The sequence below is a fragment of the Tubulanus polymorphus genome, chromosome 7, assembly GCF_964204645.1.
Source record: "Tubulanus polymorphus chromosome 7, tnTubPoly1.2, whole genome shotgun sequence".
NCBI lineage: Eukaryota > Metazoa > Nemertea > Palaeonemertea > Tubulaniformes > Tubulanidae > Tubulanus > Tubulanus polymorphus.
This window is the reverse complement of record NC_134031.1, coordinates 6,441,735-6,457,525: the sequence shown is the minus strand read 5'-3', so window position 1 is coordinate 6,457,525 and position 15,791 is coordinate 6,441,735. Positions and strand designations below refer to the sequence as shown.

Here is a 15,791-nt window from a genome sequence, read left to right as displayed (position 1 = left end):
CGGCGGAACTGAATCCGGAATCGAATTTAACCGAATGCTGACCACAGAAAATGTTCAATTCCGCGTTTTCTCTATTTTTAGGATGTTGACAAGCTGCATCGCGAAAGCAAGAAGGTATTCCAAGCGTTGGAATACACACAGGATGTTGTCGATAAGAATATTTTACAGATGCTTCCGGGAACTGCTACCGTCGTATTGGAATGTATCATGGAGGTCGTTCAATTACTCAGCATATACTTGGTTACGAATGATAGGTAAGATTTGAATTGATTAAGCTTTCGAAGCGTCGTAATTACGAAAAGATTAATCCCAATTGAAGTGTCCTTGACCTCAACCTTTAGATAGTACAGATACAGAAGACCCTCTCCTCTAGATAGTACAGCTACAGTTGACCCTCTCCTCTAGATAGTACAGCTATAGTAGACCCTCTCTTCTAGATAGTACAGCTACAGTAGACCCTCTCATCTAGATAGTACAGCTACAGTAGACCCTCTCTTCTAGATAGTACAGCTACAGTAGACCCTCTCTTCTAGATAGTACAGCTATAGTAGACCCTCTCTTCTAGATAGTACAGCTACAGTAGACCCTCTCTTCTAGATAGTACAGCTACAGTAGACCCTCTCATCTAGATAGTACAGCTACAGTAGACCCTCTCATCTAGATAGTACAGCTACAGTAGACCCTCTCCTCTAGATAGTACAGATACAGAAGACCCTCTCCTCTAGATAGTACAGATACAATAGACCCTCTCCTCTAGATAGTACAGCTACAGAAGACCCTCTCCTCTAGATAGTACAGATACAGTAGACCCTCTTGTCTAGATAGTACAGCTATAGTAGACCCTCTCCTCTGGATAGAACAGCTACAGAAGACACTCTCCTCTAGATAGTGTAGATACAGTAGACCCTCTCCTCTAGATAGTACAGATACAATAGACCCTCTTGTCTAGATAGTACAGCTACAGTAGACCCTCTCCTCTAGATAGTACAGCTACAGAAGACACTCTCCTCTAGATAGTGTAGATACAGTAGACCCTCTCCTCTAGATAGTACAGATACAATAGACCCTCTTGTCTAGATAGTACAGCTACAGTAGACCCTCTCCTCTAGATAGTACAGCTACAGAAGACACTCTCCTCTAGATAGTGTAGATACAGTAGACCCTCTCCTCTAGATAGTACAGATACAATAGACCCTCTTGTCTAGATAGTACAGCTACAGTAGACCCTCTCCTCTGGATAGAACAAATACAATAGACCCTCTTGTCTAGATAGTACAGCTACAATAGACCCTCTCCTCTAGATAGTACAGATACAGTAGACCCTCTTGTCTAGATAGTACAGCTACAGTAGACCCTCTCTTCTAGATAGTACAGCTACAGTAGACCCTCTCCTCTTGATAGTACAGATACAGTAGAGAATCCGGATTCGTTCTTGAAATAAGGATTGACCATGTTATTTATTTGATGAGAATCAATTGATGGATCAATCGTCATGTGTTCGGCAGGCTTTAAATCAGCGAAATGTTTACAGCTTATCTTGCGCTTAGGTGTCGTCAGAGACACTCCCCTTCGACTCGTGCGTATCTGTACTCATTTTTAACGAAAGTGCTTTCGTTTGATTTTTACATTTTCATCCCATTCCATTTACATAACTGTTAGTACAACCATTTTAGATAAGCTACGTCTACACTTACGTACCCGGGTTTCATATCTACACTATGCTAGCAACAATGCAGAATCCCGCAAAACCCGGGTTTTAGAAATCATTCTTGAAACAGAAGGGTACACACTCTGCATTGAACCCGCCTTGAAACTCTGTATTTTCTCTAGTGTAGATGGTCAACCCGTTTTCAATGCAACTTCTGTTTTAAACAATTGTATAATCATTTAATGACAATTTGTCGATGAGTTTATTCTCAAAAATTTTGTCGATCGTCAAAATCTATTCACCATCGACGACTTTTAATTTTCATCTCGACAATTATCGATGAGCAATTCTCGCAGCTGAGACCTCATGAGAGTTCGTATTAAAGGTTCATCGCTTATTCATTTCGCGTTACTGGCTGATCTGTATCTGGGTCACTGGTCAGTGTGGGTGGCTGATTTGATTAAAGATCTTTGGTGAATTTAATCAGCGAAATGTTTTCAGCTTATCTTGCACTTGGGTGTCGTCTCATCAGACACTCCCTTTCGACTCTTGCGTATTCGTCTTCATCTTTCACGAGAAAGCGCTGTCTTCATTTTGACGCGTGCATCTCGTTGCACAATTACGTATTATCTGTTAGTGAAATCATTCTAGATTGTCAGTGAGATTTTGTTGAACTTGTCAATGATGGCATTGGCCAGATTACCATCAACCTTGGTACATAGTAAAACGTCGTACTGGTCTTTGGTATAAGTTTCATGGAAAGCAATTTGCCGGAGGGGGTTCTTCGACAACGATCGCACGAGTATTTTTGGCTTAGGCCAACCGTTCACGTGCATGCCAAATATGCCCGTGCCTGTTTGGCCGGACCAAAAACGTGAGACAAATTTGACTGGCGCCTGATCTGTACCAAATTGGCTGTGTGTATTCGCGGCCACAGTTCAGTGGTGGAGAGTTAACCATTGGCGCGTAACGCTGTCGGAAGCTACAAACTAAATCTAATCAGGTCTCGTCACGAATAAAGGCCGCCGTTCCGAGTTCATTAGACTACCCGCCGAGACAATACAACATGAACAGCAATGATATGCGTATAGCATCCAAATAAAGCTGTCGGGTGGTTTCAAGAAGGACAATGAAAATTGACCTACCAAGACAATGATGAAACTGAAATTGTGAGCCCCAAAATATAGAGGGTCTGGAAAATAGTCGCCAGACAAGGCATATATATATGCTAGGTATGTGCCTCTTGTTTTTTGACGGATTTTCGTTTAATCGGTGCGTATTTCTTCTGACATTCGGTAAAATGGGGACCATGAGCTTCCATGGGGCAACACGTCTGCCCATGGCCCCTCTTTTATCATTATACAGGGTACCAATACATTACTCAGATGTGAACAACTCCTGAATAGTAGGCCTATAAGCTTTTCTTCCCCAAATGAACAGTGAACAATTACCGGCATTTATCCATACCCAAATCCTCCCCCTACGCCCGTTCAGTGTATGATGAACTCCACAAATGAACGAGACTGTACATGATTGTCATCGCAGCTGATCACTCTAATCGGCTATCTTAATTGATATTCAATTATTCTAGATCGGTGAAATACTCGAACCATTCAAACATTCTCATTGATCTGAATATACTTCGGCAAATAGACGCAATCATGTGGAGACAATTTGGCCTGGGCCATATTGACCCAGATCAGACCGCGAGTCGAATTTGGTCTGTGTCTACAGAGAACGCGCGTTTGCAAACCGCTCACTCATTACTAAACAATGTTGAGACGAAATGAACCAAGTGACTTCCAGAACCATTAAGATTTCACACGCAATGATTTCACCCATATGGCTTGGGCCAGATTAGGCCCTGGCCAAACAGGAACAGGCCCATTCGGCAGGCACCCATATAAAAGGTTGGCCGATAGGCCAAAAACACTTGTGTGATCACAGCTACTGTTGGTATAAGCCGCGATCACAGGAAGAAGTTTTGGTCTGGGCCAAATTGGCACGGATCAGGCCCGTGCCTAATTAGAAAGCACGTAAACCACTCGCTCGATACTAAACAATGCTCAAACAAAGCGAAGTAGGTTATTTCCGGAACCAGTTGCAATTCAAACGCAATCATTTGTCTCGTGCTAAAATTTGGCTCGGGCCTGGTCCGATGTTTTCGGGTTAGGCAGCTCATTTCACACCTCTGTGAACAGTTAGCTTAATTTTGCTTGTACCAAAAACACTTGTGCGATCGCGGCTACTGTTGGTTTAGCGCTGTCTGATAAGAATTCTTTATTCGGCGATAAAATGTTGTTAGGCGAATGAAGCTTCAATTTTTTTCTGCAATCTGACTTGTAGAAGGGGTGTACAGCCACGATCTCATGAGCAAATCTGGCCGGAAAAACTGTTAACACAGGTGCCAAATTTTGCGTGACCAAAAGCGTGGGACAGGGCTGGAGCCAAATTTTAGCATTGGTCAAATGATTGCGCTTGAATGGCAACTGGTTCCGGAAATAACCTACTTTGCTTTGTTTAAGCATTTTTTAGTATAGCATGAGTGGTTTGCGTGTAAACACGCTCTCTAACTAGGCGCGGACTAAATTTGGCCTGAGTCTGATCCGTGCCAATTTGGTCCGGGCCAAATCGTCTCCGTGTGATCATAGCTTATGATTCGTTTTCATCGCCGAAATGCCGGGTCGGAACTCGAATAGCTGCCTCTCGGGCACGATCCCCGATTAAAGGATACTTGTACGGATAAAACCCGAAGCATTATAATCGTTTCACGAGAATGAACTGCAGACGCCGCCACAACAGCGACTCCGGAGTTTAACACCCTCGGGACGTTTTAAGCTAATCATCTCTTGTTTGATCGAGAAACCATTTTATTGAGACGGATCTATCGGTAGTCCATTTATTTTACGGCGGCGATAGCTGCGTTATATACGGCCGGGCGACTACTGCTATTCTGTCGTATAGCAGCACTGTTCTTTTCAGCCGCAATAAAAAAGCCCTATTTCATGCCGGTATACGTATGATTACAACTCTGTCTACATTTCTTTCTTATGTTCGGGTTACGCGTCTAGACTACGCTCGATACTCGAAACACAGATTCCATGCAGAGTTTTCCCAAAAAACCCGGGTTTTAGAAACAAACCCTTCTTGAAAATGAAGGGTAAATTCCGCATTGAACCCATGTTGGCGTAAAACTCAGCATTTTCCCGAGTGTAGATTGTAAACCCGCGTTCAATGCAGATATGGATTCTTACTACCAAAACTGCGTTAAGTGTAGACGCTGCTCGCCGCGAACGCGGGTTTTCGTCGATCCCCGCGTACATCAAAAAGCGCTAGTGTAGACTTGGTTTATGTATCGTTCCTATATCGACGATCGAACATGATGGAAGCGGCTGCTATCGGGATTCGGCAATTAACACCTAGTCGCGTATGCACTGGAGTTCGTTGTGTTTGCGCGACTGCTTTTAACGCTCGCCCAACTACTTAGTGGTTAACTATATACGGATACCGACTGTATTGACATAGAAGCGCAACCCGATTTAGGAAGTTTTTATAAATGTAATGATTTTGATCTTTAAATAGGGATTGTCCCTGTTATTTATTTGGTTGGTAATGATTAACTTAATGCAGTGTTGGCTCTGGGATCATTCAATTACTACATACGCATAAAATTTGAATTTTTCAACCCCCTCTGTACGCAAAATTGGCCTTGTTGTCATATGCATTAAGCATTATAGTATGCAATTGCACTGACCCTTCCCCCGATGCGTACGTAATAAATGAATGACCCGTATAAAATCGCATCAGAAACATATTCGGCTTTAAGAAATTTGTAATCAGACCGTATGGAGGAGTGTCGTTCAAACATGACTGATTTCTGAACTTGTAACACCTGATGATGGCTACTAATCATTCTGTAACATTATGGCTATGCACGATGTGATGGCTTCTCTAGTTGTAAGGAGCTGTCCACTTGACGATGGCTCGACGATGTCACCTCTGGCCCTGATAGTATCTCTCGACATATGTCAGACCAATATTTGGAAATTAAACATTTGATAGCAATGCTAAAATGTGTTTTTACTGATGTATTGGTGAGGTAGGTATCGTCCAGCTATAAACCTCAGATACCAGTCTAATCAACGACCAATTCACCATACACCCTAACTTTCTCTAAGATTCCAATTGACAGAAAAATGCAGATGCACAGAGGTTTAAGTGCATTAACTTGTAATCAGAGTAGAATGTGTCTTCAGCGGTTCTTTGGATTCCCCTTTCACAAAATGGCGGAAATTGCACCTGAAGGTACAATGGAATCCGTTCGGATCATTCGGGACTGGGAAATCCAGATTAAAAGGCATTTCCTTGTATATTAATGAACGAATGGACTGCTAATAGTTACGGGATTAGACCAAAATCCCCAATAAGCCGAGCCAGATTTAGGGCGTTCGACTGTATCTACAATCTAAGGAATTCTCTGGGGTAGGAAGCCCGGACTCTTTGGTTTTCTTCCGTTCGCCCCGTGGCAGAGCTGCCGCTTTTCAAATATATTTTGGGGAAGTATTTGATCAATCTAAAACTCGAGTGTACGTCGCTGTAGCTGTTTTACCGTTGTAGGTCCTGCTGGTGGCTTCAGTATAGTTGAAACTTTGTAGCTATCAACCTGACGATGGCTATTAGTACGGGGCCAAAAATTGCGTGGCTTTCTCCACCTCATTGAAGGGTTGTAATTGCGCCAGACAGTTAATAAGGTAGCATATAAGGTTAGGCTATCAATAAGTATAGCTGCTGGCTATTCTAAGAATAGGGTGTGTTATTGTGTTCACTAGAATTCTCACTTGAAGGATTTCATTTGGCTATCGAAGGATTTCATTTGGCTATCAAATGCTTTATAATCAGTTCTCATTTTCTGATTGAGAGAGAAAGACTTTTTATGCAGTGACCCTAATTTCTATACAGATACTAGACTGTAACGCATTGTCAGAATAGTGACAGGTTTGTGCCATCAGTTTAAGGCTACTTGAGGCGGTGTACGGGATTGAGCATAAATCTTTCGATGGATACTTAATCTAATGCAATATTGAGAAGTACACGTATCGAATCTACGAACTGAATACTAAATGTCCTCCTCGTGTGCCTAATGTTTACGTAATTGGCGATTCTTTCGCTGGTAGTGCACATATTTCCCCGCGGAAAACAGAAAATATCGATTATATAGACCTTTGTCTGTCTTGTACCCGATCTAAATGAGCAACACCGGCTACGCCACTGGACGGCGCGACTAGCAGTCAGTCTATTGGTTGTGTCTGGTTAAAATGGAAAAATATGAAAATATGTGTCAAAATAGTTCATTACCAGTATCAATGAACTTTGAATTGGATTTTTCGGCTTCTGACTCCAGGAGGTCCTGGCACACCAGATGGTGCTACTGAATAGTTGCTTTTATCTGGCCAAAATTAGTTCGTTATGGTTTTGGTTGTTTTTGTTCGAAACCCGCTTGAGATAAAATCCCTAAATTTGTATGATAGACAGTGTGGATGTATCCTTATAAACTTGAAGGTATCTTCATTCAATATGGCTGATTGGAAACCATTTTTGATTTCAAAAAGTGTTCCTCATTTTCGTTTAGAACATTTGTATTTCACATGTGAATGTTAGATTATAATTCCATTCTAGATAGCTGACTGGTGGCCGTCTTTGATTCCAAAAAATGTACATTTTGGCCTATGTGAATGTATTTCATGTAGAACGTTGATATTTCATATGATAATGTTAGATTACATTTCATATCAATAGATGAATCAAGGTCATAATAATTCTATCCAATATGGCTGACTGGCAGCCATCTTTGATTCCAAAAAAATTACATCTTGGCCTTAAACTATTTTTTTTTCCTTATGTCATGTATAGTTACATCTTATGAACTGATTGATTTTCTGGGAAATTACTGATTAGAAACGGAACAACTGCATAGCAATTTACATCAAAACGCAATGTTGAGGATCCATCACGTTCCCTAGTAGTTACTTGGCATGTTCAATGTTCAATTTCTTCTACATTTCAGTTAGAACTGAATGAACTTTTTCTTAGATAAATCAATTAAAAGTGAAAACTTTATCAATCGCTGAGAAGAAAACTAGATTTAATGTCTTTCTGGTAGATAATGTAAAAATGTATCGATTCGGCGGCTTAAAAATTCAATTTAGAAATTCAGTTCAAATCTCATTGGGAAAAAAAGAAATGAACTTATTTCAACGTGAAGACTTGAGTGCCCATCGCGCCATCAATTGATGGAAAGCATTGGAACGCGTTGAACATTGAACATATCACAGTGAAAAATTCGCTATAGAAATGAGATTACTATTACCATTCAGTACATAATCACAGATTTAAGATTCGGCAGAAAAATTCCGCGGGGTCTACCGAGCATTCAGTGAGCGGATAAGTGGATGGAGGGTTCGACTCCGGGAAGCCAGGTCGTGGGTTCGAACGTGGTATATTACCATAGCGCCCCCTGGCAATACACTCATCCTCATTGCCTCTCTTCGCTTAGGAATAGATTGGTGCCCGGCCTGATAGGTGATTCCTAAGCTGCTCGGATGTTACTTCTCCCCAGGGAGAGATGACTGTGGATGGAATAGAGTTAATGGCTGGGGGTAATGAGACCAATTAAACGGAAACCGCTGTTGAACATTGTATCAGTAAAAAGGGCACTGTAGAAATTAAATTACTATTACTATTGCTTAGCGTAATACGCTCGCTTGAAACGTCAGGCGGCGTAACATTTTTTAAAGACTATTGAGTAATCTCCTTGTTTTTCTTGCTCTCTTGCAGCACGGTGTTGATTTCGTCGTACAATCAAGTCTATCAGAGCCTCGCTAATTTGATACGCTGGGCCGATCAGGTGATGTTACGAGCCGACGGCGAACCGATTAACAAAGACTCGGCGAACGAGATCATCAAATCGGTTCAAGACGGCATCAAGGTAGTTAATTGAATGTATTACGCAACATTAAGCTAAGCTCAGGTCGACTAACCGACCCGATCATCGCGTCGGATAGGTGGGAGGCGAGTACGCAATTTTTCAATCGGAAACCCCATTGACATGGGTTTACTTACAACCGCACCGGATCGGTCACAGACTGATCGTCAGGATGGAACGAGTTCCATTTTCTACGACCCGTTCAGATCGTCGTTGCGAATCAGCGACGAGTTCAGCCTCACGTGACGTTTTGACTCGCCGATGATCGAGTCGTTGCGACGAACAAATCGACAATTGGCGTTCACGTGACGCTGTTCTTACGACAATAATTTAGTCGAGTGGTAAATCGACCTGAGCTTTGCTTAGGAGTGAGAAGATATAGATCAACAGCGTTTAATTACGTACAACCAGCGTTACCATTATTTAATCTAATCCATCTCGATATCGAGTCGGTTTTTATTTTCGCGAACGAGTCGAAACAATCATTAATTATTGATAATTTCAGGAACTGATGCAGCTTTCCATCGACAAATTACACCGACAGAAACTGGCGAGAAACAATAGTTCGTCGAGTCGTCAAAGTAGCACGTCATCAGATACCGAGAGGTAAAATCCCTTATCCGATGTTCTTTGTGTTCTCCACAGCAGGTTATAGAGGCGCTGCCAGCCCTTTCATTTTTAAGATCAACTGTGTTGATCCTTATAGAATGGCTCTGAGAGTAACTTTCTGTTGGCTCTTGGTGGCACAAATTGTAACCACGGAATATACACTGCTGATATTTTTTCATTAGGAGGGAGATAGGTGGTGGAAGTGAATATGGCAAGTTTCTTTCATCAGCTCTAAGCTATTTGGAAGTGCTGGGAGAAAATGTGCAAAATTTCAATGAATCTTTCCCCCATTCTACTAATCGATGCTTGACTTTGTTTCTTGATGATGACATCACAGGGAAAGCCCTTCAGGATGGTATCACTTGGAAAGCTCTTTAGAAATGCTTTTCCAGTGACATCATTATCAAGCAGTAATAGGGAAACCCAGTACCATGTATATCATCAAAGTTGAACATGCTTCCACTACACAGTGCACCATGTTTCATCTTTATTAGCTGTTTATACGTTATTTCAAATCGAGAACAAATCCATTTTTGTGCTCAAAGGTAAAATGTACTCAGTTGATCCTACTGGACCCCATGGTCCTTTATTATCATATCATATGGTCATCTTGATTTTCCTTTACACTTTCAGTTACATAGAATGTAAAATCATTATTACCGGTAATAAGACTGATATATACATGAGTACATATTTCAATATAAGTGAATAAATGAATAAATAGATATATAAGTGGATTTATTTCACATTATATATGACAGAAATAGAGAGGAGGGAACAGTAAAAAGCCGAGGCTTTAAAGAAACCCTCACCGAAGCCAAGTTTTCACTGCCATACAACAATCACAGAACATAATTACACAACACATTCACAACATAATCTCTAATACGTAGAATGCATGTTTGAAAATAAATTCGAATCCATAATCTAAATTAAAATCCGCCCATTTGAAAATCAGCCCACCCCGTATAGAATATCTTCTGTCCCTACCGGAGTGGATATTAATATTCTATCAATGCTGATAATAAATTGCTTCAAAGAAAAATAGAAGATTACAACAAAATTAAGCTCGAATTAAGCTTCGAAAGATTTCAAAAACTCCTTCTAAACGGAAAATGCTTTTTCGGGTGCTTGAAACTCCAATATTTTGAGCGAAAATGCCCGAAACTCCTTTGAAACTCATTCGAAATTTAGGCAATCAGGGGCAGGTGTGGGAAAACCCTGTTAGTGCTAACGGTGGTTTGTACACTGTCGTTAGGCATTAATGGGCGCAGGAAAACATTGTTAGCTGATCATTTCTTCGTGCGGCCTCTTATTTTAAGCTGGTTAGCCTGACCACGGATGAGCCACTAACCACGGTTAGGCTAACAGGGTTTTTCCTGCACCCGCCCCAGAAGTTAAGGACCCTGTAGAAGTGTATAAATGTCTGTGTTTGATATTGGCCCTATATATCCGGTGGTATTGGTAATAGTCGTATTTGCCGGAGGCGATGGTGTTATCGATGTCCGATGTGTCACAGCACCTGTTAACCATTCTCTCGCTCTCCCCACTCTGTCTCTCAAATATTGCGGTTTTAATGATTTATAAAATCATTACTTCGCACCTCGACATCGGTTACATCATCGGTAACAACCGTCAAGTCGACGGCGCCAATTAACGAACTAATGAAAACTCGAAATCAAAGCTATCATTCTCGTTCGTCTATAGCCTTGTTCACGCTACGTTGATTCGGCCCATTTCAATTTAGAACGCACCCAAGTCCATTCCATGTTCCATTTTCGACCGCTCCAATTTGGACTGACCTGAAAGACCAATCCAGTTCCGTTCTAAATGTTGGAATGGACTTGGAATTTTTTGCATGTTTTCTCTAGTTTTCAAATCGCTACTTGTCTATATTCGCCACGTTCACACTAAGTTATTTAGAACGGTCTTGATTTTGCTCGTTACAAATTGGCCCTTTTTCATTTTGCCGTGACCTAAAAGACCGAGCCAGGTCCATTCTGAATTTTGGAATGGACTAAATCTGCACGTGTGTGCGTAGACAGAAACTGGTTGCGGGTCCTTTCTAAATCATACTCTGCGGTATGAATTCAATGGGATACCGGCAACACCAGATGGTGCGACAAAACACTGTGTTTTTCGTAGTGAAAATCAGTTCATTTTCGATAAAATTTGAACTTCACTTTTAGGCTTACAAATGAGAAAATTATCAAACGACTCATTGGACAGATATAAGATTCCCTTTCTCACTCAGTGGATGGTATCGATTTCACCGAATATTGATTTACTAATCGGAAAAGTTGACTCGAATTTAATTGAAATGTAGAAGAAATTGAAGCGCGGTAACCACAGTGCCACTAGCGATCCTCGCAGATTATCGCCGAATCCTCGCTTCCCACAGTAGCCTTGCCGGTATCCCATTGCAATAAACTCGTCACTTATTCTTCATCGAGCTAGTTTTCAAATTTCATAGTATTTCTATATCGCCTAACGATTAAGATATGTAACAGATTAGTATTTGTCTTCAGCGACGTATGTAATTATAAGCGGACATTTCGTCGAGACGAAATCGCGTTATCTGAGACGCTGTATCTTTATTCATCAGATCGCTGTCTGGTATCGATGAAAGACAACGTGTGATCATTGATGCGTGATGATTTCATGCATACATTTTCTGGAGAAGAGAACGCGTCGGGTCGATTGGGAATTGATACGTTCACGATAGGCGGGTCGGGGTGGTGAGAACGCTGGGTGGCCACTGACCCGAGTGGATAACCTGGAAAACTCAGGGAATCGGAGAAATGTAGAGAAAAAAACGCGGGGAATTTGACAAATTCTTCCAGAAACCTAGAATTCGGATAGTGATATTGACCGCGTGTATCTTCACTGATTCACTGAAAAATGAATGATTTGTAACATTAGAAATTTCCCTGATTCAATTTTGAGTAAACGCATGGAAAAATCGGCGAAAACTCGGGGGATTGTTGCCAGCCAGGAGTGGGAATGAGAATGGGAAGAACGGAGTGAGTGGGTTCTAAAGGAGCGAATGAGAGGGCGTAAGAGTGGATTTGATGTTCAGAGATTTGAGAGAAATAATTGGACGGGAGAGAGGGCACCAAAAAGGAAGAGACGGGGAGCGAGTGGAGTGAGGGGAGAGGGAGAAAGAGGAGAAGGAGAGAGCCAGGTAGTTTTCTCCGCAGGAGGGATGGGCACCCCTTTCATTTTCACATCCACCCGTCCTCTGTAAAAATCAGCCACCCCTTATAGAATATCTGCTGCCCCAACCAAAGCGGATGTCAATATTTTATCAATGCTGACAATGAGGACTTCGTGCCACCAGTTATCCCGCTAGATGGCGTGCGTAACAGTGCGACGATCATGTCAAAATCTAGTTCATTTTCAATGAACTTTCATCTAGATTTTTAGCCTCCCTCGTCAGAAATTGGGCAAATCACTCATTTTGATAAACTCAGATGATCTTAAGGTTCATATTTAAGGTGGTTTTTACTGATCGCCATTCAAAGAATTCGAGAAATTATGGATAGACTTTAATTGAATATGAGAAGAATCCGGGAGTTGTTCTCTGAGTGCACACTGGCGAACCTGGTGAATCCTCGCTGCATCCTCGCTTGCCACAAGTGGAATCCTAGTGTCCTCATTGCTTCGAAATGAATTGAGCTCACGTGAAAAATAGAAGACTCCACCAAAATTAAGCTTAGTTTTCTCTCATGTTTTTGCGGATCGAAAGCCTTGCTACTTCAGCAGCGGTGATGTCATACACTTAACAAAATGAACGCAGCCCCCTAAAAGATTGCGGCATACGGAGTACACCGCCGAGGGGATCGTTTGGTCGGGATGGAGACTGAGGGAGTGAGAGGGAGGATGGGAGTGAGTTGACCGGAGATGGTGAGCATTAGGGGAGGGGTCGATATATCTTTTCCAGACAGCGCGACATCTCCTGCGAGTCTCTCTTGTCCGAACAAATAATACTAAATTGAAAACTGTTTGATTGTGTCATATATGAACACTGACTATACCCATCCATTATCCGGTACATATGATGTATCTATATATGTGTGTATATAGATTACCCTGATTGTAATTGAGTCATCTCCAATTATGAACTCTTCCCATTCTATTGTCGTCACACACATTCAGTATTCTATTTCTGTTCCGAGGAGGCTAATTAAATTCCGACTATCCGTTATCGGTGTATTGTTTTCCCATAAACGTTATAACATTTCTGTAACACGGGGCGGCGGAAAATCTGGAAAAGTCGGGGAATCGAGAAAATAAGGCGGGGGGGATTTGACGAGTTTTGCCGAAAACCTGGAAAACTCGGGGAATTCGGATAATGTCGTTGACCACGTATTTCTTGAAATGAAAAATGAATGAATGAATCGTAACATGATTTTAAAAATCCAGAATAGAATATGCTCCGATTCACTAAGGAAGTTTGTTGTGTAATCGCATGAAAAATCAGCGAAAACTTCAGGGATTTGACCGGGTCCGTACTTGGTCCGGTCCAAATTTAGACCGGACCAAATTTTGGTCTAATTTGGAACGGTACTTTTGCCCATGTGAACGCTTGATCCAGGGTTAGACCGAACCTAATTTTAGATCGGTCTAAATTTTCGTCATGTGAAAGCGCTTATTATAACAATTTGAACCACAAAATTTCTCAGGATTCACTCAGGGAATTTTGTGTGGAAAAGTCAGAGAAAATTCGGGGAATTGGCGAAAATGGGCCAAAGTGCCCACAGTTTAACCTAATATAACATTTCATGTCGACAAATTTGGAATTTGTGTCTAAACTACGGATTTACATGTATTATTATCGTTATTCGCGAGGCGGGAAAAATTTGCGTCGCTGCACGACGAACAGATTCCAATCGCGAAACGAACGTCATTTTCTTCGTAATCCGCGATCGACGAATTCAACGTCGTCAAACGTCATCTCGACTTAAATCGAAACGATTGAATTTCATCGATTTTCCAACGTTTTCAATTCGCTAGATGATATAATTTTCGACTGCGACTAGTGCCTCCGTGTCGTCGATGTAGAAATCGATTAGCTAAACCGGGTATCAGTCGATCCGGGTAAATTGAGATTGAAGATCGAAGGGTTTCTTGCGCATCGAGTAGGATCGGGGATGGGGGAACTTTTGTTCTAAGAATTTGATGAATATTCTTTTTTCATGGTTTCCGCAGATCAGGGGAAAATGGGAATTTTGAATAAAACTATTCCCAGTTTTGAAATATTCGGGAATTTGAAAAATTTTCTTCGAATGGGGGAAATATTTGGGAAATTGATTTACATTTCTAGTATTATATTTCATTTGCCAAGGGCATTCAGCGATATCCCTTGAAAATAACCTTTTTATCAACCAGTCATCACTAAAATGTTGACTGTAGGGTGATGGTATCTGTTCATCTCTGTTGAAAATTGAAAAAACACCCATGATATACCTGGGAAAAATTTTGAAATTTTTAATTCATATAACTACGGGAACGATATTTCTTAATCTTTTATAGGAATTGACCCCATTATTTATTTGATTCGCTGATTAAGTTTGATTTTTGTTTCGATTTGGTGTCCCTTCCAAACCCACCACCCCAGCCGGGAATGAAACAGGGGGGTTGATTTTGAAATCGGAAAATGGGAATACGAATATAGTTGTGAGTTTGGCGTTCGAATTTACAGAATTTTGAGAGGGAGAGGGAGGAGAGGAGAAAGGGGGAGAGCATGGATGCCAGAGGGAGAGAGCAAGAGCTATAAAGGGAGGCTGAGGAGAAAGGTCGAGCAGAGGAAAGGGAGAATTGAAACTTGTTTAAACATCTGACAAAGATCCGGCCAAGCGCCATATTTCGGATTATGTAATATAGATACTCGGTAATGATGAAGTTGCAGTATGTTCGCTATTATAGCTGTGCGTAAGACGCTAATAAATAGAAATAGTTATGAGTCATTATTAACACCCGCCTATTATCATTAACACCGGCCTACGCTCATATCCTCTACGCCAGTATGGGGTTTATAGACATTAAAATCATCCATCGTTTATGTCGGGTTATCTAGAAATGCGATATCGAAATTGCTAAATCTTGGAGTAATCATTTGATTACTCCAAGCTTAAGTAAAGCCATTTTAAAGTTCATTTTTATGAATTTTTGAACCTTTTCAGAATGAGTTGATACATTTGTATAAACCAGTGAGCATAATTACTAGCCATACTCAAGATTTGTGAGAAATGTATATTTATTCTGAATTTTATATATTCTATGTGCCAGCATTTTTGTGATGCTAGCAAGGGCGAAATCTTTAGGAAAGAGTTATTTTCTTCATTTTGTAAAGAAATTCGATTTATTCCCTCATGACAGCCATCAAATACCTTTCGGGGTGCCCTTTCGCGATTACTTTTGTACCCTTCAGTACCCTGGTCCCCACCTTCCAAAAATCGTGGCTCCGCCCTTGGGTAAGACGAATGAACATCAGATCTAAATGATCGCAATTGCGCTTTCATTCCTGACAGATAATTTGATACTAAACTA

General features: G+C 41.2%; 1 protein-coding gene across 1 annotated transcript in view; it reads left to right on the top strand.

Annotated features, from left to right (window-relative positions):
• Nucleotides 1-15,791, top strand: part of LOC141908130 (uncharacterized) — a 43,208-nt gene that overhangs the window by 14,303 nt on the left and 13,114 nt on the right. Inside the window, exons 3-5 of the mRNA XM_074797991.1 lie at nt 82-254; nt 8,483-8,633; nt 9,136-9,236. Coding sequence (XP_074654092.1) covers nt 82-254; nt 8,483-8,633; nt 9,136-9,236 — 425 coding nt within the window. The remainder of the gene's footprint in view (nt 1-81; nt 255-8,482; nt 8,634-9,135; nt 9,237-15,791) is intronic.